The 25,932-nt window shown below is 36.2% G+C and overlaps 1 protein-coding gene and 1 long non-coding RNA gene across 2 annotated transcripts; one reads left to right on the forward strand and one right to left on the reverse strand.

Annotated features, from left to right (window-relative positions):
- Positions 1 to 1,796: 1,796 nt before the first annotated feature.
- On the reverse strand, positions 1,797 to 4,236 carry LOC131681009 (uncharacterized). Its single transcript, XM_058961717.1, has 3 exons — positions 4,165 to 4,236; positions 3,734 to 4,109; positions 1,797 to 3,670 (listed from the first exon to the last, which is right to left on the reverse strand). Exons 1-3 carry the CDS (start codon positions 4,177 to 4,179, stop codon positions 1,797 to 1,799), a joined length of 2,265 nt encoding a protein of 754 aa, XP_058817700.1. The 5' UTR covers positions 4,180 to 4,236.
- A 10,435-nt stretch (positions 4,237 to 14,671) lies between these two features.
- LOC131685514 (uncharacterized) lies at positions 14,672 to 23,518 on the forward strand. The gene is made up of 3 exons (XR_009304830.1): positions 14,672 to 14,805; positions 22,501 to 23,060; positions 23,126 to 23,518. It is a non-coding gene; the product is annotated as an uncharacterized LOC131685514 (long non-coding RNA).
- The last annotated feature ends 2,414 nt before the right edge of the window (positions 23,519 to 25,932 follow it).

The raw sequence follows: 25,932 nt of genomic DNA on the forward strand, positions 1-25,932 counted from the left end.
TTAGATTGGCTGCTCAATCCGAACGACAATCATCGAATACGATCCGCAAATTCAAACCCTCTGACAATTAGAATAGTATTTGACTCATTTTCGACGCTCTACCATTTCAGCGCCAACTTGATGTCCTGAAGAGCTCTTCGGTTTGAAGCTTCATTCTTCAAAAGTTCCAAACAAAAGAAAGCGCATCTCAAGCGGTCTTATATTCGAACTCATCCCGACCAGGACTCAGTAATGCAATGCAATTTCCACGGCAGAGAACAGAACAGAAGTGCAGCAATAAAAATGCCAAATAACTTCCCGTAAATTGCATCAAGCTACTCGTCGGATGTCGCGAAAGCAGCACCGGTGGGAAACTTTACCGCGCTGTGCTGCTGGATTTTGCTGAGCACCGTAGCGCGGTAGTATCAAAAATACGACTTCTTTTGTGGTATGTATACTGACTGGTGTCTCACTATGCTGGAGAGTTACGGAAGAATAAAACTTGCAACAACAGAATTTGCATAAATAGTTTAAGCGAGATTTTTTCTCCAAGGTTTTATTTCTGAGTTTTTATTCGTAGATGTACTGCCCGGGGTTGAGTTGGGAAAGGGGATCGAAAATGTTTTGAGCTGGGAAAAGTTGCTTGTTTGATACTAGAAAAATAAGTTTGGACTATTTTACATGAGCGTCTTACGAAATTCTCTGTGGTTGATAATCACAATATATTGCCCTCCGGGATCTGCAAATAGCTGAAAGGGATATCAGCACTAGCAAGTAGTGTTACTGAAAATTATAATAATATAATATTCGCAGAAAATTGCTATTAATAACTTGAAATTGTTTAATTTGTGGCATAGTTATTAGTAATATATAAAATGCACAGGGAAACATCATGATACTTCCAGTAATAAGTTTGTTCTTTAACGACGCCTTCCACTTTATATATTTGCTCTCGTTTTTAAGTAAATTAACCAATTAGCTCTTCTAATATACAACTAAATGAAATACTAAATCATAGCAAAGCTAGCAAGAATAGGACTTTTCACAAACATAAATCACAACTTTCGCATTTATCCATATTATCCTAAAACGAGCAAACCATTTATAAACATATCTGATTAGCAACCAGCATCGTCTCCCCTTCTCTCCATTTTTCCAGTCCCTAGCGTCACACCGCAAGTAGTTTAACATTTATAGTTTATTAAAATTAACTGGCATCGTCCGAGCCGGGATCGGTTCAGATATGGAAAACCGGCCGGGTAGATATGATGACCAGCTCCTATCGCTAACCCGAGGGAACAGACCCAGGATCTCGATTATCTAAGCACAGAAATCGAAATCTATAAACTTGCCACATACTAGGGTAATTTGCCAATTATTGCACGTTTAAGCATGTTGTCAGAGTATTTTCAACTTTTATCGTAGACTACAACGTTTTGGGCGAAGGATTCTTCTCTAGTACTCAATTGTTTAGCTCCTAAACATGGTTGCACTGTTTTATTATGATCGTGTTACAAATAAACCTAAAATAACGAGTTTAGTATTGCATATTATAAAACCAATTGTTGCACATCATCATAACCTTGCAATCCTATTATTGCACACTTGGTGTCTAATAGTTGCACAACCAATGCTGGTGTATCCAACTGTTGCACACATGTGCCTATCATTGCACAAATTATAATCTATCCAAATTTTTCTCGAAAATGATAGGGGTTTAAATGTTGTGATTGACTGTATTATCATAGTAAAATTACACTACAATAATTACAACGGTAACGTTTATTTCATATCACGAAAATAACATTTCAAGTTCTTTATCTCCTATTTTCATTCTCATCGGCAAACTTGGAGCGATTGCGAACTTTTTTTGGTGGCACAGCCTTCAATGTCCTTGGAAGTTTCCGAGACGGTTTCCCGGCTTCCTGTTTTAGTCGAAGATTCAATTCCTGTTCCATCTTTTTTTGTTCCCTCATTTTCATACGCTCCTGTTTCTCTTTTTCTTTTATTTCCTTTTTTGTTGCACGATCTTTCTTTTTGAGCTCTTTTTGAAGAGCTAGACGTTGCTTTTCGTTGTCTTTATCTTCCAACTCCTTTAAACGTTCCCGCGAAGTAAGAACAAAATGACGCTTACTTGTGTAGTTTCGTTTGACATTTTTACGTTTTGGCGTCGCAGGTATTTTGAAAAATGATGAAATGCTGTTTCTGCGTTCATCTTTCTCATTGTTTACAATTTCTTCGAGGACAACACGTTCATTCGTTTCCGGCTCACTAGAGTTGGACGAAGCTGCAGAAATCACAACCATATCATTCAAATGATTATCTTGTTCCGACGTAAATGCATTTAGATGGATTGGCTCAACATCGTAAGTGATCCCAGAAACTTCATATGTACTCTCATTATCTATAATTTCCACAGAAAGATCGTCAGTGGTAGGTGAGTATTCCAAAATTTCGTACATTTGGTTAACTGGCAGATTTTCAACTTGTTCGCCAACATAATCTGTAGAAGTTTGAGGGGCGCAACTAGCAGTGCAATTTGATGTCTCATCATTTCCAAATGTTGAATTTGTTACATCGATCGAACTCAAATTTTCATGATCATTACCCATTGTATCGTCATCCACGGCATAGTCCAAGAGAATTGATTTGTAGATGTAAAGAAGCGCTTTCTCGGAATTGTTTGAAATTTCCGCTTCAGGCATATCTACCATTGATTTTATCTTAGTAGTACTGACCATCCTCAAGGCTTGTTTAATTTTGCTCAACTCAACGGGCACCGTCTCATTTTCCGTTGGAGGTCTTGTAATGGGAACGTGTGGTGAATAGTTACTTGTAGCAAGACATCGTGAATAGTCAACAGCATTAGCATCGTAGGGAAACAATCCACATTTGCGAAATCCGGCGCGCACGGTGGATTGTGAGACACCACGACTAATCGCTTCTTTTAGCACACCACCAAAATCTTCGATTGTAAACATTCTACCATCATTACGCATTTTCCATTCGTCAACACATTTGCTCCAACTATTTTTCAATGGTTTGAAAATTGCTACGTCCGCTGGTTGCATTATATGTGTGGCATTAGGGTACAGAGCAATAAGAATAATACCAAGGTCGGCACAAATTTCCGCTGCGTCGTATCCGGTATGCGAAGAATGTCCATCGACAAAGTAAATTACTGGGAATGTAACATTACGACGAACTAGAGATGGGTGCAATATGTTTTGTATGTATGCAACAAAATTTTCACTATCCATCCATCCTCTATCTGATTTCCCGATACCCCACTCTGGATCAAAGCTCACCAGAAGTTGTTTGGACAATCGCTTATAGGGCAGGATAGCATCCGGAGGAAACATGTATCCATCTGCATCAAATGTGAATAGCACAGTAACATTTTTCTTAGAGTCCGCCTGCTGAACTAAATATACATTGCAATTTCCTTTGGAAGCAACAACAGATTTTGTGACCGGATCCAGAAGAAACATTGTTTCGTCACCGTTCAATATACGCCGGGGGTCCAGAAAAACATCGTTTAAGTTGTTGTCTCCCAAGTACTTTTTAATCTTCTCAAACCAACCACGTATGTCAGCCTCTGCTACCGTGGCACCGGCCATGGTGACATTTTCAGGTTTTCGAATCGAAAGTTGCTTGTGTCGGCCAAGCAACAGTTTCAGCCATTTGTTTCCTACAATATAATGAAATTCATGAGCATTGATGAGCTATGCTGTTTTACCTGAAGCTGTCATACCTGGCCTATTGTCCTTAAATGGTGTTTGGCGAGGATTCTTGTCGAGAAAAGCTTTCACTCTGGATATAAGGGCATGTTTTGTACAAGGAAAACCACGGCGTTCCATTTCCTGCACCAGCTGAACTATTTTCGTTTCCTCCTGTAGTGAAAGAACAGTTTGTGGGCCTCTGCGAAGTTTTTTTGTCCATTTCGTACCAAGGCGGAATTTGATGGTTGATTTTGGGACTCCAAAGCACTGGGATGCCTGTCCAAGAGACATAGCCTTTGTTTTTACGGCATTTATGCTTTTTTGTAGCGCATATTCCGTATATCTTTTACGGATTTTCAATGGTTGTGGAACTGATAAAGTGGATTCGAGAAGCAGCGCAATATTTTCCTGTAATTTGATATTGTGATAAGATAAAGTGATATTTTAAATTCTTTTACGTTACCTGTCCATTGCCCATTGTATAGTCAGCAACCTGAAGAATCCCTAAAAGTTGTTGGATACGCTGTTCCTTTCGTTCCGTAGAAGCGAAAAACAAAAGCTGCATGGAACTGTCAAACTCTGCTACACACGGAGAAAAAGAGGTTATGATGTGTGCAATAAAATAGGAACGGAGAAATTTGTTTGATCCAATAATTAAGCGATGATTAAAATAAATGTTTTTATTATTTGAATAATAAATGTGCTTTAACCAACAACAACAATAATGTTGTTCAATCAATCTTGCTTAGTTTCAATTTTATAATACTGTAGAAAAAGTTTTATTTATTTACTATAACCTTATTTCACTAAGCTATTTTTTAGCGTAAGCCAACTAAGAAATGAGAATTTGTTAAGTGATTATGAACTGCACAATTTCAATCTTATTTATTGCAACTGAATCATTAATTTGTTTGCACTGAACAGAGTTGATCCTCTTCTGAACAATTGGTAATTTAACATTGAAATGTAATTCGAGCCCAACTCTACAGTTAATTTATAAAATAAGCTCTAGAATACAAAGTGTGCAATAATTGGGTGATGTGCAATAATTGGCAATCTACCCTAAATCGGTTGCCGGGGCGACAAAAGCCAGCGGCTAAGTTCCAACCAAAACTCATTCGCACCACTATCTTGCTCCACTACTGCCCGGCAACCGATCGGAATCGGTGAATCGCAATCCCGGTTGGTCGGTCGGCCGGTTCAAATATTAATATGTACCTACCACACAATTCAGCAGGAATTTATGATCAGAATTTATTGCATGATGAATGGTGGCTGCCGGCGGCTGAGAAAGTCCGGGAGTGAAATGTTGACGTCGTTTTGGGAAAATGGGACCGTAAGAGTTAACTGATGCTGAATAATTTAGTTTGGTTTGTTGTCGGTTCAATTTTGCCACTGCTTTATCATTTTGCACAAATGAAGATCAGTTTGTATGTGATATGAGCGATGGGGAATATTTAATGTATGATTTGTTATAAGTGATAATTCGTTAAATTTTTAAGAGCTGTGTACGAAACCCCGGGTTTTACTGTGAAAAAAGTACGGTACTGGTGTAATAAGTTAATCTTATTTTCTCCCAATCTGGACGTGTAGCTCCTAGAATTTTCAATTGAATTGTTTCTTGCTGTCGGCTATGAGTAGCACTTGCTTACTTTCATTTCCAAGCACAATTTTGTATCTATGTCAAATAGATGGCTGTTTTACATCTATCCTAGAAGAGCACTTTTAACATAACGAGTCGAACCAGTTCCAAGTAACACTCGTGTAAAGCGACCATCATCATCATCATCAGCATCGTCGTCGGACACCGTCATTGCCATATAATCGACCCCATCGTGGGTTTCCGTTATTTGAATTATTCATACATTTGCCATCGCTTCCCTAGCATCAATTCTTCACACAAATATGGCTTCGCCATCTACGGAAACTGTCGTCCCTGTTTGTTGCCTTCTGATTTTAGCTCACTCACGGCTAAGGTAACAGAACCGTCTGACCAACGCAACGCCATCAGAAACCATGCTCACGTTGAAATGTCAAACAATCCATTCCCGGTTAACCCCGCAATCTCCAAACGCCGGTTCCGCCTTATTCCGATTCCTGTGCGAATAATGCACCGTTTTATAGCCCTTTTCCTCTATCCGCATTTATGAACAGGTAAATTCCATTCCATTGCATCACGCACCCCGAGGGGTCCAACCGTCAGCCGTCATTAAGGACGGGTGTATGTCGTAGACAGATTCCCATATACACATACCTATACGTGCAAGTTCCAAGCGATCTAGTAACCCATACGGAATTGTATACCTGTACCCTTTTCCCTGTGGCTTTTCGGGTAGGCTGTCTACCGGTTCCGGTGGTGATTGTGGGGAACGGTTGCAATCCTATAGTAACCCCGCTGACGATTGTGGATGTTGTATGTATGTGTATAATGAAACAGATGAAAATGGTAGCAATTTGTCACCGTCAAACGCGATGTCCGTCCGTTTGCATGGAATGGAGATCGGAGGTGGAAACGGATTGTCATCATGAATGATGCTTTATGAAATTGTGTGTCCATTTTTCCTGTTACTGTTAAGTGCATTGTGGAGCACGAAATTTGATTTATAAAATGCTGCTTCAATATTTTCACTAACGAATTGTTTCTCTATGATGACGGAATGAACAATTCAAATTATGGGTGTAATGTTAGGGTGAAGATTCCATATGAGGCGAGTAAAAAAACAGGGCAGTCAAAAGGGGACTGCCTCGCCCCGTTACCTATCAATCAACTGTGCTTTCTCCACAGGTTTTCGACAGTTACAAAGATCTTTGGTCGGGCAGCTTCGGCAGAAAAAAAGTTCTGTGGGTCTGAGAGAAAGAGCTCTACCAGAAAATTTTTCGTGGGAATTCGATCGCCATCCTTTTTAGGATTTACACATACACGCGAAGTTCTTGCTACACCACCACCAGCAAAAGTTTCATGCTGTTGTTGGAGAAATCGGAAATCATGAATTTAGCAAATGAGACGAATTATTATGAGATCGTCTGTGCAGGAACAGGCGAGCAGTTTTAAGCACTAAATACACGTCATTGAAGCAAAGCAGAAACATCAACGGTCCCAATTAGCTTCCCTGCGCTATATCTGGCAATCTCGAATGACAACCATTGGTAAGCAGTATCACAATGATCAAACACGCTGTGTGTAGATTCTGTTGTCCCAGCATTCGTTGGTGGCTGAGTTGCAACTCCGGTTGTTGGTGATTTAGTTAATGTTGTTGGGTTTGCTCGGAGTTGATGTTGTTTCATTAGAGGCTTTCACACATGGTTTGGCACGTAGGGATCTGTCCTTCATATGTGTGCAGCATGATTTGAGATTTGCTTCTCACGATACGTACACCATTGGATATACCTGGAAAAAAATTTCACCAGGCTTCAAACTTTCATCGTTACGTACTTCGACATCAATAGTGAATTTATTGGTTGTACGCGGGGATAGATCGTGCAGACTCACACTAGTCATATCTTCGTTAATCTAAACGGGAATCTTGATTCTAACATTGACATGCGCAACGACGGATGCATGTTGTTTCCCATAGCCAAACTTTTCGCCATAGCCAAAGTTTTTAATTGCTATCAGTAGCGCATTACGCACGGAAAGCAAGAAATCAGCTCTAGTGCTAAATCTTATTTTTGTTTTCAAATTAGTTGAATTTAACAACAAACCCCTAAAATCAACTAGCAGTTTAGTTAAAATTCAACTCATCTTTTTCTAAATTTTGTTTTTGTTTTTAAGGAAAGGTTTTAGCTGGAAAAAATCCTGGACACAAACCAGCAAAACAAAATCTAAGAATAAAGTTTGCAATTTCAGCTTTGTTTTTAGTTAAAACTAATAATTAAAACAGCATTCTCAAACACATACAAATGGAACAAGCTATTTGTCATTTCGGAGCTGTGTATATCTGCTGTTAAAATGCAGCACGGCGAATAACAAGATTCTTTACTGAATTTTATAACCAGAAACATTGTTAGAAAGCAGAACAGTTTTCGCTCAGTAAACTTGCATGAACGCATAAAAGGAATTGCTGGTAGTTTGTGTTTGTGGAACATTTGTGCACGAAATGTTTTGTGAATTCATTGATGATTAGTTTTAGTTCAGAGGAATTGGTGTAAATCATTAATGGCACTGATAAAATGTGAAGGTAATGCCGCATTAAATTTGCCATGAAAATGTAGCATTTCTGTTGAAAATGATGGTAAGTTTTGGTTTCTGGTGATGATGGTTTAAAATAATACAAAATTTACCGGTTCCATATGTGAAAAATCTCGACTGTTGTATCAGGAAAAACAACAGTTAAGTTGAGAAAAAATTACTAAATGCAATTTTCCAAAACATAGGCTAATCGAGAATTTCACATGATTTTTTTGAATTCATTGCATAACATATAGTATCTAGAATCCAACGAATGAAGAAGTGTTATTTCCATATATAATGATCTAGCTTGGTGGCATGAAATTATGGAACATAACGTATAGTCTTTAGAAGAATAGTCTTTAGAAGAATTCAGTCTCACTACTCGATGAAATACTACGAGCTCAATCAAGACCAAGCAGCGAAAACAAATCTTTGTTTTTACCAATTATGTTTGCGGTATTTTAATCACGTTTCGTTCCTTATGCATAAGATACTGAAAGGTATACGTAGTATAAGTGATACTATATCGATTAAGGACTTATTTTTCGATTATAGATAGTTTCTGGTGGAGAATAAAACAATAAGTATTCAAGCAAACTATGTATATGGTCAATGAGCTCTTATTCTTCTCATTAATCAAGACGTTACACTATTTCATTGATAACTCAACGAATTGTGATTTAATAGGTGCCTTAACTCATCTCACCTCCTTTATTAAACCCACCCATCTTAACACATTAGTTGGAGCAGGGTCTGCTATCTCTGTTCAACGCATGGTAGGATGAATAAGGGTACGTTGTAATCAACTTTTTGCTTCGCTCGAACGCGAGCATTTTACATTTTCCAGGCAAAAAATAACTGTACTACTTCTTAGGGACGAAGCAAAGATAGCTATTTAAGCACGATCCATTCACTTTAAGTCGAGTTATCAATAAAATAGTGTGACATCCTAATGTGATGAATAAGAGCTCGTCTACCCTATATCGTAAAACGGGTAGTGACGACTCAATGGGGACGTTTGGACTCGTACATTGCCGAGACATAATAAATGCATGTGAAAAAATGGCAGTGAAAGATGGTGAACATACCTGTTAACCTTGGGCAATGCTGTCGAAAAAAATAAGGTATTGGCGATCCTTTCGTGCCATATAAAAAGAAGAGCTAACACCAAACTAATTGGTCTTTCCCATCCGCCTTTCCAAACCATTGATTTGTGGGAATCCCTATTACGAATGGAGACATCCTGTCACCTGTGTGCCTGCTTCGGTCGCTTGTTTGGCGTACTTGAGACTGCCAGCTAAACTATTCCACACAGAAGCTGTAACCGATATCAGTGATTATTTACAACGGAATTTACTTATAATTATTGCAAAGAAGTTGATTTTGTGGGTCAGCACTCCGTCGTACAGCCAAACTATATCCTATTTAATCCACTTTGTCGAGATTCGTGAGATACACGAGATAAAAATATTCACAATAACAGTATTGATAGACTGTTTCATTATATCAACCTTAGTTATTCGAACTCTATATCGTCAATATTTTCAAATAACTGTATCATTAATATATTGATCAATATTTGATTTATTGTCAAGATTTCAGCTGATGAAAGGCTCGCTTTACACCATCAATATATTGTGATTCGTTTTATTGACAATATTTTTATTCTTGTGGGGTAGTAAAGGAATTACAGTATTTTTCATGCGCAATGCATTTAATACAAATGGAAAGTTAGTTCAATGCATAGTGAGTTCAATACATAGTGAGTTCAGTGTGAGAATAACGTTGTATCCACGATGGAAACAGGTGGAAGGTGAAAACATTTCTCTATGTCTATATAGACATTTTCAGCTGCGTTGGTTTTGAGCTGTTTGACATTTAAATTTAGTGAAAACTGACCATGAAAAATTTAGACGAAAATAATAATGCATAATCTCATAAAATTTTTCACTGAAAACACCGGTTCAGTGGGTTGCACTGGTGTTACATCTTCGAGCAGAATAACAGGCCGCTGAACGAGTTTCATTCCCACTTCTGCTAGAAAGTGCAACACTTGCATAAAGTCGGACGACGGCAATAACTTTAAAAAATAAACCAAACAGGGAAAGAATCGAGGCAGACATATTCCGTAAGCTAAAAGATGAAGGTGTAGAATGTATAGATTTCTAGATATTGCATGAACGCCAAAGTTCAACAAGCATGGGATACTAGTGAGTTGGGACGTATGTGTCATTCTATTTTACCAAAAATTAAACGCAAACCTTGGTTTTATAGACTAAATGTCGGAAGATTATTTATTCAAACATTTTCTCGTATAATATCAAATCACTATTCATGTAGAAGCCATTTTTACCGCGTTAATATAATCGATTCTAGTTTATGTGGATGTTTGAAGTCCTATGAAGACATTGATCATATCATTTTACATTGTCCTCGATTTTCTGAAATAAGACAATCTTTTTTCTGCCATTTTTTTTCCGTAGGAAAACCAATCTTTCATTTTGTTAGAGATGTACTAAGTAATAGAGATTTTGTTGTCCTTAAAATAATCTTCGAATTTCTCATCAGCACAAATCTTAAACTTTGATACAGTCGAGATTCGCTGGTTGGACATTTTTTTAACTGGACCGCTTTTTAGTTGGACCTCCGCTAATTGGACCATTGTCCAACTAAAAAGCATCTGAATGTCAAAATCTTATGTCAAATTTACTTTGACAATCAATCTGACAATTATTAGAGATGTGAATAAATGCAATTACACTACTAACGTCTCCTTTGGTGAGTTTTTGACATGTCACTCGGTCCAACTAACGAATCAAATTAGTTAGTTGGACAGAGGTGTGGCCCAACCAGCGAATCACGACTGTACTCCATCAATTTAATATATTTTCAGGTATTTGAATACGACTACTCACTTATCAAGACAACAACGCTACCATCCTTAGAACTTTATATACATGTGGATAATGAAGTTTAGCTCTGTTATGGTTTCATTTAACCGAGTGAGCTAAATTAGTTTAAGAATTTATTGTATTTATATATTTTGAAAAGAAAAGTAGGTTTTTATGCCTTTTTGAGAAGAGATTGCAAAAGAAAATTTCACGCAAAGGGGCTTTTCCCTACTTCTTAAAAAACATTCAAGTAATAAATAAATAAAATAAACGCCAAAGTTCAGGTTCAAGTTGGTGGAATAGTAAAAAAATCTCCACAACTTTTTCACATATTATCGATTAGAAAAAATTAAATAATGTTCGTTTCACCGGTCTTGACACTTTAACCCATGACTAGTTTTTGAAAAGGGCATATATATTTTTGACGTGTTTAGAAATGCGAAATCCATTTGTTGTATTGAAATCATCTCTGAAAAGAACAACGTTTCTAACAATAAAGTACAATATTGTACTTCATTGTTAGAAACGTTGTTTTTTTCAGAGATGATTTCAATACAACAAACAGATTTCGCATTTTTTTAGCACGTCAAAATTCCATATGCCCTTTTCAAAAGTTAGTCATGGGTTAAGGTGTCAAGACCGGTGAAACGAACATCATGCTTCATATACAAAACATGTGCCAAATTTCATCCAATTCGAAAAACATCACGCCCAATTTTTGTTATTTGCAATTGCTCCGATTTGACAGATTTGACAAAACATCCTCACTGAGCTTGCAGCGCCTGCTATACATATTTTGTGCGGTAAGATGCCAAAAATTGAAAACAAAACTTATAGAAAATTGTTTTATATTTGATATTTCGTTTTTTGTTAGTAGAAGTTGGTCAAATATTTACCTTTTTTAGCACAAGATATTCTGTGTATCAATTGATTAATAGTTCTCAATCTAGATAGAGCGGACTTATCAACTGCTGAGTTTGTGCTCTTTTTCAGATATCAGAAAGTAAAATAACAGCAGCTTATACGTTTGTTCCTTAAATCTTACCCGAATAGAAATCTACAATAACAAGATGTCCGGCTCCAGTGACACAACTGATTCAAGTTAGAATCGGTTGTGTCACTGGAGCCGGTGTACGAACTGGAACCAGACAGAATTCCAGTTCATTTCCGGCTGAACTTTACTGTGTAGTCTAGCACTATTTTTATGTCGGCCCAGTTTACCGTGTAGTACATTGAACGAACTCTTCTTCTTAAGTCACTTGCACACTATCTGCCCATTTGACAGCAGTCCGGGTTATTGACCGCACTCCGCAGAGAGAATAGGGAGAGAGACGAGTAATGTGATGGTTCTCAAACGTGAAACTTTTTCACTCGATGCGCCAACTATATTTCATTTTTGGTACCAGTCAAATGATGAAAATATTTTCTTTCATTGATGGTATAGCATGGCTGTTCTATTTTAATTGTTTTAAGATAAACATTACATAGTTCCTCAAACAGTTTAATTAAAGGTGATAAGAAAACACTCGTTCTTTCGTTTGACACCAAACATTCAGTCGAACTCGATATTTTATTGCGAAATATTGAGATCCGGAATTATTTTTGTATTGTTGAGGCTAGGTTGATTGTTTTAGATACGGAAAATGTTTGTGCAAAAATGGGATTTATCAGTGGATAACCTCGACTGCCCCCACCTGCACTCTTTCATTCAGTGATTTTTGCCACCTATCGTGTTTTCTATTGAAATTTCCATCTCTGAATTTCATTTTAGTATAAACTGAAACCGGAAGAGCAAATTTTTAGTGATGTGATAAGAAATTTACCATCTGGATATTTTTCAGAGATAGGAAACATATTTTCTTCATCAATATTACTTTTCATTAGAAGAAATAATATTTAATTATAATATTGATTGAGTTTATAAAATTCAAAATTTTCTTTCCAATGTTTTTTGGCAGATGAAAATAAAAACATCATCATTGCACTCTCGTGCCGTCTAGCGGTCGACGTCCAGCGATAGATCACGTATACCTTATTGAGCAGATCAATCGAGTAATGTAAATAAGCATTACTCATACTTCATTTGAAGGAGATAAGTATAGACTTTGTACGGCTCATGTATGTACACGTCACATGACACAAATACTGCATCACCAGCTGGTGTAGTAAACATTTTTTTTAGTTTATTATCGTTTGTCTACGCTCGATAACACAAGGAAAAAGTAAAATATTTGTCACCATAATCACAATACCCACAGTCTATAGAGAACAGTTGCGCAAAGAGTGAAGTCAAAAAGTCTACCTATCGAGCACAATTGTAATCCATCTCTGATACCTCTACAGCATTCTAATTTTGCTCGATAGGTAGACTTTTTTCGGTTTCACGTACACTCTTTGCTTACCTTTATACTAAGGCCTTTGAAAATACCCTTACACATCCGAAAAGAACATGTTATGTGACATCATGCTCGGTTGGTTCCGGCATTTGACATGTTCAATTGGGTCATTAAATGAGAAACAAATTCTTTTTTTATTACATATATCGATAAAGCTGATTTTCGTGATTTCAACAAATGTTTTTTTTCCAACTCAGGAAACGTGAAAATAAAATTTAAATTTAAAATAAAGAAATATGTTGACCGTCTTGATTTGACACTATCAGAAGCATTTGACATATCTAGTTTCACGACAAGTGATGCCCTGTCAGAAAAAATGAATACATGTTTTCCCAGTTTTCCCACAGGGTTATTTTGATTTGACATAAACTCCATTCAATGTATATAGTTTTTTTCATTTTGGGTGTTATCTTGATAGGCCAGATGCAAACAACCGCAGTTTTCCTATGTATAGTTGTCTATGTTTACATAAGGTTTATTTAAAAAAAACAAAAAAATCGCTTTTACGTATTACAACGAAATTTTTTTTGAAATAATGTAATATTATGTATATTGGACCTAAAATTTATCGAATGGAAATATATATATATATATATATATATATATATATATATATATATATATATATATATATATATATATATATATATATATATATATATATATATATATATATATATATATATATATATATATATATATATATATATATATATATATATATATATATATATATATATATATATATATATATATATGTATAACTTAATGACCCAATTGGCTCCGCTCAGTGTCTCCGCCTAACTATGAATATAGTAACTATAGTTGAGATGAGCTTATCCACTGATAAATTTAATTACTAGGTAAACATTTTCCGTAGCTAGAACTACCAAACTGACCTCAGCAGTACGAAAATAATTCCGGATCTCAATAATTCACAATCAAATCACAGACTAACAGACATAACACTATGAGGAAATTCCCTTAAAAATATCGATCCTGAATACTAGCTCCACCTTGTATTCGCGGTCCCAAACACTCATTTGCTGGTGGGTTACCCCTCAGGCTTGGGAACAGTTTTTCACTTGTGGTCTACCGCCCCATATGTTTGTTCATATGTCAGTGGCGCCATAATTTCAAATGCGGCCACAGTCCCAACTACAAATATATTTAAAATGGCCGTGAAAGCGGGCGAAGCATTGTTTTCGAGTGTTATGTGTGTTAATCTGATCAAATATCGAGTTCGACCGAACTTTTTGGTGTCCAACGAAAAAACGGGTGTTTTCTTATAACCTGTAATTAAAATTTTTGTGATACTATGTAATTTTTATTTTAAAACAATTAAAATGGAACAACCATCCCATCTCATCAATATAAGAAAATACTTTCATCATTTGACTGGTACCAATAATGAAATCTAGTTAGCGCGTCAAGCTGATAATTTTCACGTTTGAAAGCCAATTCGCCTCTCTCCCTATTCTCTCTGGTCAACTTCACACACTATAGTATACCTATATACCTAACGGGATGTAATTTTATAAGACTCAGGCACCGGCAAATCTCGTGTTAAAAACAAATTCATTTAAATGTTCGTCCGATCCCGTGTACGGAATTTGTTATTTTGAGTGCGAAATCGTGAAAAGGAGGTGAGTAAAGTTGCCCCACCCCCAGGTTGTTGAGGGCGATCTCCGGACCTCCGTGTTTTAGGGAACCAACCAATTTTGGAAGTCAAATTTCGTTAACGTTAATTCTATTTGCTTGCCGATGTTTAGCAATATGCACAAGTCTGCTGCAAAATTGCTGTTCTTGAAAGAAAACCATCAATGGATGTTATAGAACAAAAATAGGAAAATGACATTTCTTTCCAGCCTGAATTTTTCGCATTTCGGACCCTGCCACCATAATTTAGAAAAAAACAATGCAAAGAAACATTTTCAAATACGTCACATGCTGGATTCTGTTTAATTTTAAACAATTAGAGATGAACTAATGATACTGAAACTTAATAAACAACCCAATGAATGTAACTCTAATAAACCAAACAAATGCAGAGAAACCTGGCAGTGCAGCAGGCGAATACATTAACAGGATCCAAATTTGGTTGGTTACCTTACATCAATTTTTCCGGGCCCAGTGAAACAACAGATAATTTAAACTGTGTTAGTAATACTTTTATAAACGTTTGAAAATTGTAAGTAGTGCTATTATCACCTCTAGTGTTAATAGTTATTTGCTCGACTAACCCTTTGTTTCAAGGCGGTCAACGAAAAACAAATCATTTTGTCCATATTTTTAGAAAAAAATATTTCGCCGTTTGCTAAAATTTATTGTTTTACATCCCACAAAGCCTACCAAAATATTCCAATCAACTAGCGCTGAATTGAATTATTTCAGAAGGAATGAATGGGGGCATACTTATCACTTTTAACTCATTGGGTTATTACCCAACGATAAATGTCGAGCAATCGCTTTGATTCTTATTTCTGTTTGATTCCAGCGAATACTCATATGTTTCTTGAAGCTTACTACCAGGTTATTAAACATCTCCGTGTCAAAGCCTTGCCAGAGGCGGTAACCTCGGGGGGGGGGGGGGGGGGGGGGGTAGTAGTGGCATTGGAAGCATAATCATATGCTGATTGGGAGACAAGTATTCTGATTTCTCTCGAGTTATATTTGTCGCTGATGATGCTGGATACTCCTGACAATCTACCTAGAGAGTAATCTTCGTCTGTTAATGTTTATTTACCTGTAGAAGTATAGTATAGTATATAGGTATGTAATTAGTCTTCCATACAAACGAAGATTACGCTCTAGGTAGATTGTTTGCAACATAAATGGAGAGCATGAACCGTGCACAAGCAGTATCGAACCAGTTTTTGGATCAATACAACCAAATACAAGTGATTGAAAGTTAAGTGCTAAAAAGTGATACGAGCAGTTTGAAGTGATCGAAGATACTAAAAGGATGTACATCTGTTTTCTGTGTAAAAATTTCCCATTTCCTCGGTAGCTTATTTACTGAGGCACTTGTTAGATAAAAATGGACAGCATAGGTTATACAGTTATCAAGATTTTAGGTGCGTGCAAATGAAGGAGGCTGGCCCCTGCAATAAAATTTTTACTACATCATCTACTTTTAGCAAACACTTAAAAACACACGGGGAAAACATTTCAAATGTCACTCTTCCAGATACTGGTATGAATCAATCCACTTCAACATTGATCAAACCTAGAATAATATCTACTAGTCCTTCTACCAGTCAAATTTCGGACCATGTTGAAAATATTCCTTCCACATTTTCAGAGTCAACTGAAGATATTCCTTCATTTACTAATTTAACAAGATTAAATGAAATAGGATTAAAATTTACGGCAAAACTGAACAGTCATCCCCGGTTTAACAGAGAAATGGTTTACGATATCCAAAAAGATATCATTTCATATTTGATATCAGGCATTTCAAAATATTTGAACGACCAATTATTGTGTCACATACAAGATATTCATAAAAATGACGCCAAAAAAATTATCAATAACCTCGAGAGAGTTTTTGAAGGTTTTGATTCAGATAGAAAGTTTATCAGGTGTATGAAGTCCCTAGAATTGTATCAGGAACCGATCAAAGTTCCAGTTGAAGATGAATTGGTCACTATTATAGCCCAGCCACAACCAGTAACGAAAATAGAAACAATTTGTAATATTTATACACCAATTAAACATACTTTGAAAGTGTTTTGTGAGACAGGTAGAAACTATGAATTGCTTCGAGAGTATCAAGTACAGGTACAAAATAGTGATGCTGAATTCTCACACTATGTGAAATGTAGTTTTTGGCACAGAAAATCGGTCGTTATCTTAATAAAACTTGCATTCCGTATTTTTTGTATTTTGACGAGTTTGAAATTACAAATCCATTAGGAGGCAATGCGGGTAAACAGGTTGTTGGTGGAGGTTGTATACCATTCCCCCGAAAGCCATTTCCCAGAAAGGCATTCCCCAGAATTCCCTTCCCCAGAATGTACCATTCCCCAGAAAGACATTTCCCAGAATGTACCAATCCCTAGAAAACCATTATCCAGAATGTCCCATTCCCCAGAAAAGTTATCGGTTCTATAGACGCGTATAGAACAAGGGTACCTGAGCTTATAGGCATCATATTGTACATGAGTGCTGTTCAAAAGCCCTTTTTTGCGAAATATTCGGCTGATATACAGCCTACTCACACTTTTGTACCGCGTCTATGGAGGAATATCAAAACAATTTGTGTACTGGTTGAGAAAAAAAACAGAATGAAAATGGAGGAAAAGTTGTTTTTCTTTCTATCTATCTACCACATGTGTTTAAACTTTTTTTCAATACAGCGTTTGATCCAGGCTCGAACGTATGCTTCTAGAAGCTATGGGGATAAAGTTGTTCCAGTGCGCTTGCTGTTTGATCCATTTGGACATTTGGTTATATGAATGATATTGTCGTTCTTAAATCGAACGAGTTTTGTTTTGATTAGAAGTTGATTTCACTCACTGACGAATAAAAGCATGGTTTTGGGAATATTTTTTTTAAATTACCTCCTTTCCTACACAAAACTAAAATTTATTCATCGCAGTTTACTATCATTTTCTGGCTCAAAGATTTGATTCCCTTTAATTTGTTTGTGACTCCTAAGCCGACAAACTTTTTTTGTGCTTACAAAGTGCGCCATATCATATTTGTTTTGATTTGGACTTCATTGTTTTTGATTAATAGAAATGTCAACCATTAACGGCGTTATAACGGCATCGCTGACTACCGCTTACGGCTTACAACTACAGGGTTTTTAGGCTCTAAAGTATAGCTTCATATACTCATATACGGTCTATTTTAATGCTTAATGTTCGTAATGCTTATAAACATTCGCAAAGCTTGTATACAACTTATAAACATTTGCAAAGCTGATATACAGCTTATAAACATTTGAGAAGCCCATATAAAGCTTATAAACATTGGACAGCTCTTATATAGTCAATATGCTGCTTACTTTAGTGCTTAGTGGTTTGCTGGGTCATTATTTGTGGTTAAGCCAAAGGTTTACGCATACCTAATTAAAGGAACTTATGCGGTGTTAAGCTGCTGAGGATATGCCGTAGAAAGCGGCGGCCTCTCGCAAGCAAACCTGTTATCCTCTCGTATAACCGGTTTACTCGAACATAGGACTTGGTTCCTTCTTTCAAACATGAGCAGTTCTTTGAATTTGTACGCCAAGTAATTCTTGCACGCAAACTTGTGATCTTTTCGTCTGCCCGGTTTATTCAAACATATATGTTGATTGGTTGAATCCATATTAAAATCGAAATGAATGCATATTTTGACAAATGGGTTCGTGGGTTTTCAGAGCATTTATCTAAAAACTTCTTTTGTATTGGGAATGTTTCGTACACAAATGTACGGTTTACTCAAACAGGTTGCACTAAATACATTCGAAAGTATTTTCATACCTTACGCCAAATGGTACTTATACCACAGAGTTACAGACATAATACTCGACAACAATTATTCGTCAATGTTAGCAATCATTTTGAATTGAATATATTACTAGTTGGGACTGTTATCGCATTTCCGATTATGGCACCACTGACATATGCACAAGTATACGGGGATATACCAATTGCTCCTGGGCCTGAGGGTTGACTAATTTGTAAATGAGTGGTTGGAATCGTGTATAAAAGGTGTAGCTAGTGTTTTGGCCGAATTGGTGCAATGATATTTTTGGGAGGAGCCGCCGCTTTCGACGGCTTATCCGTACCAGCTTAACATCGTGCATCATGCATCAGTTCCTTGACTTAGGTATTGTACAAAGTTTTGGTTTCGCCAAATAACCTTACTTACATAACACTGTTTCATTCTTTTGGATCCTAGGAAGGGGGCTACCGCTTTCTATGGTTGTTGTTAAATGGCACTGAAAAACACACCTGTACTGAATTTTGCGATTCGTCCTATATGTATGCTTATATTATTAAAAGAAAAGTAAAAATATTGCTATTGTCTAATGCTGCTACCAGTGCACTTTTCGAGGGGAGCAATATGGCCAACATACTGAAAAAATGTTTCGATTTTCATCAAAAGAATTTCCCACTTCAAAAAAATGTCTGGGAAATGGTTATAACTGTGGAATGAACTTATGAGCATTGGTTCATTCTGGATATGGTTTTCTGGAGAATAGTTCTTTCTGGGGAAAACACTTCAGTATTTTAGTTTCTGTTGAATGGTTTTTCGGGAAAGTCAGCTATTCTTTATTTAAATTCGGAATAAATAATGTCATCCTAACTTCCGGTTTCAACACAATGCAAATCATTTCAAATGTGACCGAATCGAAGAATGTAGTACGATGGAAGTGGGAACGAGTACAGTCGTGATTCGCTGGTTGGGCCACAGCCTTATCCAACTAACGAATTTGATTCGCTAGTTGGACCCAGTAAACGAAATGGCGGCTAGGCGTGTTAAAATACATGCTGGCGAGCGATAGGCTATTGAAACATTGTTCTAGGAAACCCGCCGTAACTCCCCAGCAACCCACCCTGATAGTGTGGGGACGGACTGACAAATGTCAAAAACTTTCCAAAGAATATGTTGGCAGTTGATTGTCAAAGTAAATTTTACACGAGATTTTGACGTTCAGATGCTTTTTAGCTGGACAATGGTCCAACTAGCGGAGGTCCAACTAAAAAGTGGTCCAGTTAAAAAGTGTCGAACCAGCGAATCACGACTGTAGTACGTTTGAAAAGATCAAATCAACAAAAAAAAGTTAAATTTTTCTGGGGAATGACTTTGTGGGAGATAGTGCATTCTGGGGTATGGAATTCTGGGGAACGGTACATTCTGGGAAATGACTTTCTGGGGAATGATTTTCGGGGGAATAGTATACAATCGTTGGTGGATTTTATATTACTGTTCCATTGCTACCAAGGCATCTTGTGGGGCGAATCAACAACATTTTTTTAGCTATGTTATCATATCCAAAAGAATTAGGTGGTTACTCTAACAGCAAAGTTTTAAAACAATTAATAGATGAAATAATTGAATTGGAAGCAAACCCAGCAACTATTTGTAGCGATGGCCAATCGGAAGAAGTGTACTTTCTTTTAGGTGGTATTTTGGGAGACAACAAGGGTTTAAATGAACTATTTGACTACGTATCGTCCTTTCATGCTAATTTTGTGTGTAGGATTTGTAGGATCTGCAGCGACGAATTAAAAATAGAAACACATGAAAGACCTGATCTAATGAGAAACCCTGTTAATTATGCAATTGATGTGGCCACAAAAGACCCTTCAAAAACAGGAGTAAAGTTAGAATCTGCATTTAATAGAATTCCAAACTTTAATGTAACTAGCAATAAAATAACCGATCTAATGCACGATGTGTTTGAGGGGTTTTCTCATGATGTTATGAGTCATGCACTCACATATTTTATTAAGCAAAAATTCATAACCTTACCGATCGTCAACGAACGTTCACGAAAATTTGACTATGATATTAATGATATCCGTGATTTCGGGAATAGAGATATACTAGTGAAACATTTGAGTAATAATCGATTTAAAATGACTGCTGCTCAAATGATGAAATTTATACATAATATTCCCATGGCAATTGGGGATCTTATCCCCGTTGATGACAAAGTATGGATATTTCTTATGATGTTTATTCAGTTGTGCAACTTCTTACTTAAAGACAGTTACAACGCTTGCGATGTGGACTTTTTGGAAGATCTTATTTGTAAAACTTTAACGAATTATCAACATGTTTTTGGGTATATGCTACATCTGAAGCCAAAAGCACATTTTCTTTCTCATTATGTGTCGGTAATTAAACAATTTGGACCCGTTAGAGGCTTTTGGACTATGCGATTAGAAGCTTATCATCATCACTTGAAAACTTTTGCTGTTAGTACTTCTTCAAGGAGGAATATATGTTTGTCAATAGCCATAAAAAACCAACTAGTGGGGTGTCATAACTTGTTGACTAATATTGATTACAACAACAGGGATCTTGTACAACCTGGTAGTGGTGGTGTTATGGGTCCAAACGATATTGTTAATTGGAACGTGATAGCAGAAGATGATTTTAGTACCATAGTAAAATATAACTATGTGTTATTTTCAAATTTAAAAATAGTTGATGGGATGATTATCACAGTACCCAATGGCACAACATACATATTTTTTCAAGTCGTTCATATGGTTGAGTATGCGTCAAAGATTTTGTTCTTATGTCAAAAGTTTAAAACGTCATTGTATAATAATCACTATGACGGCTACGAGTTGGATGTTCTCGAAGAGTATCATTCTATCGACTCAAAAGAGATTTGTATGCCTCCTAACAAGGTACATCTGCTTCCCAATAGCAAAAAAATACTAAGGGTTAAATATTAACGTGCTCTGTGTTTAGACACATGGCGCAAATATTGCGTTCGTTTTCCAGTGGACGTGCGTTTACAGGTGCGTTTGTTTGCGTAGGTTCGGTCGTTGTTATATTCATATGCAAGCGAAATGAGAAAGAACAGTGTTTATTAATGTGTTAGATAGGATAAATATATGTAAAGCGCTCCCCCTGAAAAGAAATTCGCATAGTTCAACTGAATTCGTTTTTGCTATTATAATATATTAAAAATAATATTTACTACCCATTAGAGTGACTCAAAAACGATTATTTTGTCAAAACGGTTCTTAGAATTTTTGTTTACTAATTTTTGCGCGGGGAATCGTTTTTGGTATTAAAAATTAACAGAAAAAAACTTAATTGTTAGAATAGCTCTAAAATAATTTATCAAGCAGATTTACTCAAAAGCACACATAGTGTTTTTGTTTTTGGAATTAGCGTCAATCCGACGCTAGCTTAGTCATGTCACTAAGTTGGTGTCGGATTCTGATGAGACGAAGTCGAAACGCAAATTCTATAACGACTTAAAAGCTGCATTATTGTGCAACATAAAGCCAAACTATTTCGTCAATCACCTGTTATACCAACCGAAGTACTGATCACCTTATGTCTTTTTACTTGAATCCAGGTCTGGGTTGGGTTCTATCCTCAGCTTCGTTTCGAGTAGAAGTAGCATCACTAAAATCGGCTGGAATCTATGGTGCTAACAGAGAAATGGAATATACGACGTGCGCGTGAAACTGGTAGTGTGCCCGTCATATAAAGTTATTTTAGGCCATTAAAAATTATTTCTTGGTATTCTTTTGTAGATTTGGTTTGTTTATTTTAATATTTTCTTTTTTTGTTAGTTTTCCTTCTGTAAAAAATATTTGCTCATAGAAATTTTAATTGAGACGTTTTCTCGTTATTTATCATGACGATTTCAGCAATTTTAACAAGTCCAAACCAATAACGGAGTTGAGACCAGGAGCAGCTACACAATCGAGAACTAAGAACCCATATCATTGAAGTATAAATAAGAAGCAACAGTCCCGAAGGTCGGTTGTCTGGGATTCAAGCTACTCGATAAAAATTGATAAAGCTGATAGAAGAGCATCTCGCTGCGCAAATGGACATCAGATACATTAAGGCGTAATGGTACAAGATCGTACACGAAAATGAAGGCGAGAAATTATCACATCGAATATCATACAACGGCGTCTAAAGTCATATGATCACGATTTTATTTGACATACTACATCTCGAAGATCCCGTCTGTAGAGTATAATTTGCAGAAACAAATAAAACAGGTGAATGCACGCTCCTCTCTTCTGCACATCCCCAAAACATTACCTGATTGAAGTACGGGCGAAGTTATGGCTAGGTGGAAGGTGTGGTATAGCTTGCGTCGTCGGGAGTTCACCACCATGACTGGTACAGCGATTTCCCAGAAATTTGGAAGGAGCAGATGTGGCCTATTCTTTTACAGCCAATAGCAGTAGAACTTGTAAGCAAATTGTGTAATACATATTAACTCTTTCTAACGCTTCGTTATCTGCTAATTTTTTCCAGGTTTCGTACAATTTCAATCTGACATTTGACACTCACTCTGGTGTTTTAAAGGTATGGTGAAGCCTGATAAATAATGTATTCGAATTTGCCAAAAAGAAACGATGAAAAATCCACGACATCGCAAAATGATTGTCGAGTTACAAAAAAAGGCAAAACCGATGATTAGTAAAATCGAAATAAAAACCCAGCTACCAGAATGCAGAAAGGGGATTTGTGCATGTGGTAATGGTAAGATGTTCATTTTTATTATTCCTAGATGCACTATACATACACCAAGATTGGCTCTTCTATTTAAAATAATGCATAAATGCTAATCTACCAGTAGTATTATCTAGTATTCGAAAGAAGATAGTTCAATTCAACTTCAATTGGGCCATTAAACTAAAAATACAGTTAGTTTTTTATTACCTACATCTAAAGAGCTCAACTTTCCACATGTAATATAAAGGTCCAACCATAAAAAATTTAGAACTAATTTAAAATGATTTTCTACTAAAATATTCGTTTCTGTTTGCACTATTGGTCTAATTGGTGCGTTTCTGTTTGCACTATTGGTCTTACGTGACAATGGTTTTAGCCGCAAGGGTTAGCACAGAAAACTTAGCTAAAGGATTGGGTTCAAGATGGTTGAATGAAAGGTGTGACCCTATTAATCCATCTCTGGAATTTTTTTTCTTTCCATAGTTATACTTAGAATATCAATGTTTGAAGTTTTGACATGTTTTGGTCGCATATGATGTTTTTTATTGATTTTAAACAATATGATACCTGCTTTTAAGACTAATAATTCGAAATTGATTTTTTGTATCAGTACAAATTTGAATATTGAATATTCAAATTTAAACTAAATAAAATCAGTGTCGAAATATAAGTTTCTGGAATTATGTTCTTTTAAATTAATAAAATACATGTTACATTCATCTAAATCTGTCTTAAAGGTAAAATATTCACATTCTAAATTCAACTACGAAAGGTTTTGAATTTGAAAACAGAATGGCTTAAATTCAAAACTAACATTTGCTGATATCAACTGAAGAAAAAACTAGATTTAACACAACAACCTCCCTAAAAGTAGCGTATTTGTATTCTAGATTCAATCAAAAAATAAATTATTTTTAAGCAAAAAAGTTTTGAATTTAGAAAATTTATTGGTTGAAATCAACCAAAAATAGTACTAAATTCAGAAAAAACTGTTGTTGAAAAGACGGAGAATGTGTCTCCGCTAAAAATGACAGCACCTTTTTCTCGCCAAATCAACAGAAAAAACAGGAATTTCAACTAGCATTTTAGATCTATTCAGGAGGAGCGAAAACAACTAATCGAAATCAGCAAAATGAGAATTTGCTTAGTTGTCCTAAATAATAACTAATTGAATTCAGAAAATCAACTAAGGTTTTCGCTTTTGAGCTGAATTTTGGTTCTCCGTGCGAGTATGCACTAGGGTGACAATGATTTATATGAAAAAAAATTTCGCAACCTACACCCCCTAGCGTCGTTCCAAATCATGAAAAAATGACACTGTCCAAATTTGAGCGAAATCGGTTAACCCTAACCCCTCTCCCAAAGAGCTTAAAGTTTGTATGGGATTTTTGGCCAAAATGTATGGGGAAACACTCGCAATTCACAAAATCGCCGCTAGAGGTCGCTGTAAACTTCCGATCACTGACCTAGGAAGGAGTTAAGCTTTTGAAGATATGCTGAACAAGTTTGTCGAAGACTGCAAGATAATCCAACCAACCGTTAAAGAGTTATTAACGTTTAAAGTTGGATACTGCTGCTTAATATTCGCAAAGGGCGTACTCCGCCTATCTCATGTATGTGAACCACGAGTGAAGGTGGGAAAAAGTTAGGAAAAACTCATATATCTCTGAAACGATGAGAGATAGAAAGCTATGATGTTCCACAAAGTTATAGAGGAATAAAAGTACTTTTTGGTTTCGCTGGAAAGTTTCAGGATTTCTCCGCAAGGTGGCGGTAGTGAGCCAAGCAATTTAAAGGGAATACTCCTATCTGTATAACGGTAAGAGATGGAGCATTTGAATGTTCTACAAAGTTGTAGAGTAGCAAAAAATATTTTCTTTTCTCATTTGAATAATGCAGAATTCTATCACATGGTGGCTCCAGTGATCAAAATTAATTCAAGGTAATACTCCTATCCATACAATGGCAAGAGATAGTGCAATCTGATGTTATGCGAAGCTATATAGTACTTCAAAGGCTTTCGTGTCTTGTTGTAAAAATAGAATTTAGGCCGCTTAGTGGTGCAAACAGCATAGAGTATGAATATATTTTAATACACCTTTTGAATGTTTTCTAATTTTTTCGAATTTTTACTCCTATTTCTTGTGCAGAGATTCTTTTATTATACATAACATGTAACAAAGTTTTCTTAAGACTATCATGCTATGATAAAACCTATATTCTTAAATTCCTTCGTAACCCCATTTATATTTCTCCTGTGGCATTCATTTATATAGCATTTTTAATTTTTTTTAACTAACTGTTGACTAACTTTAAGAGCGCTCTTGTCTCAGAGATGTCGTGTATAGTGCCGCGCGTCAGTGCTCGTTTATTACCTCTCGAAGAAGAAGCGTACACAATGCGCTGTGAATCCAGTTAAACTGGCATTGGTTGCACGATTACAGGGCTGATAATTTGGTGATAAGTGAGAACTACTAGGGTCATTCGAATGCCAATTAGTGACATTTTCATCAAATCTCGCCTCACTTATAACATAGAAATAGGCTGCTCGAAATATATTCTGTTTTCTTACGCGGACTACAGGGCTTAAGTATTATATTGTGCTA

This window comes from Topomyia yanbarensis, chromosome 2, assembly GCF_030247195.1.
Source record: "Topomyia yanbarensis strain Yona2022 chromosome 2, ASM3024719v1, whole genome shotgun sequence".
In the NCBI taxonomy this organism is placed as follows: Eukaryota; Metazoa; Arthropoda; class Insecta; order Diptera; family Culicidae; genus Topomyia; species Topomyia yanbarensis.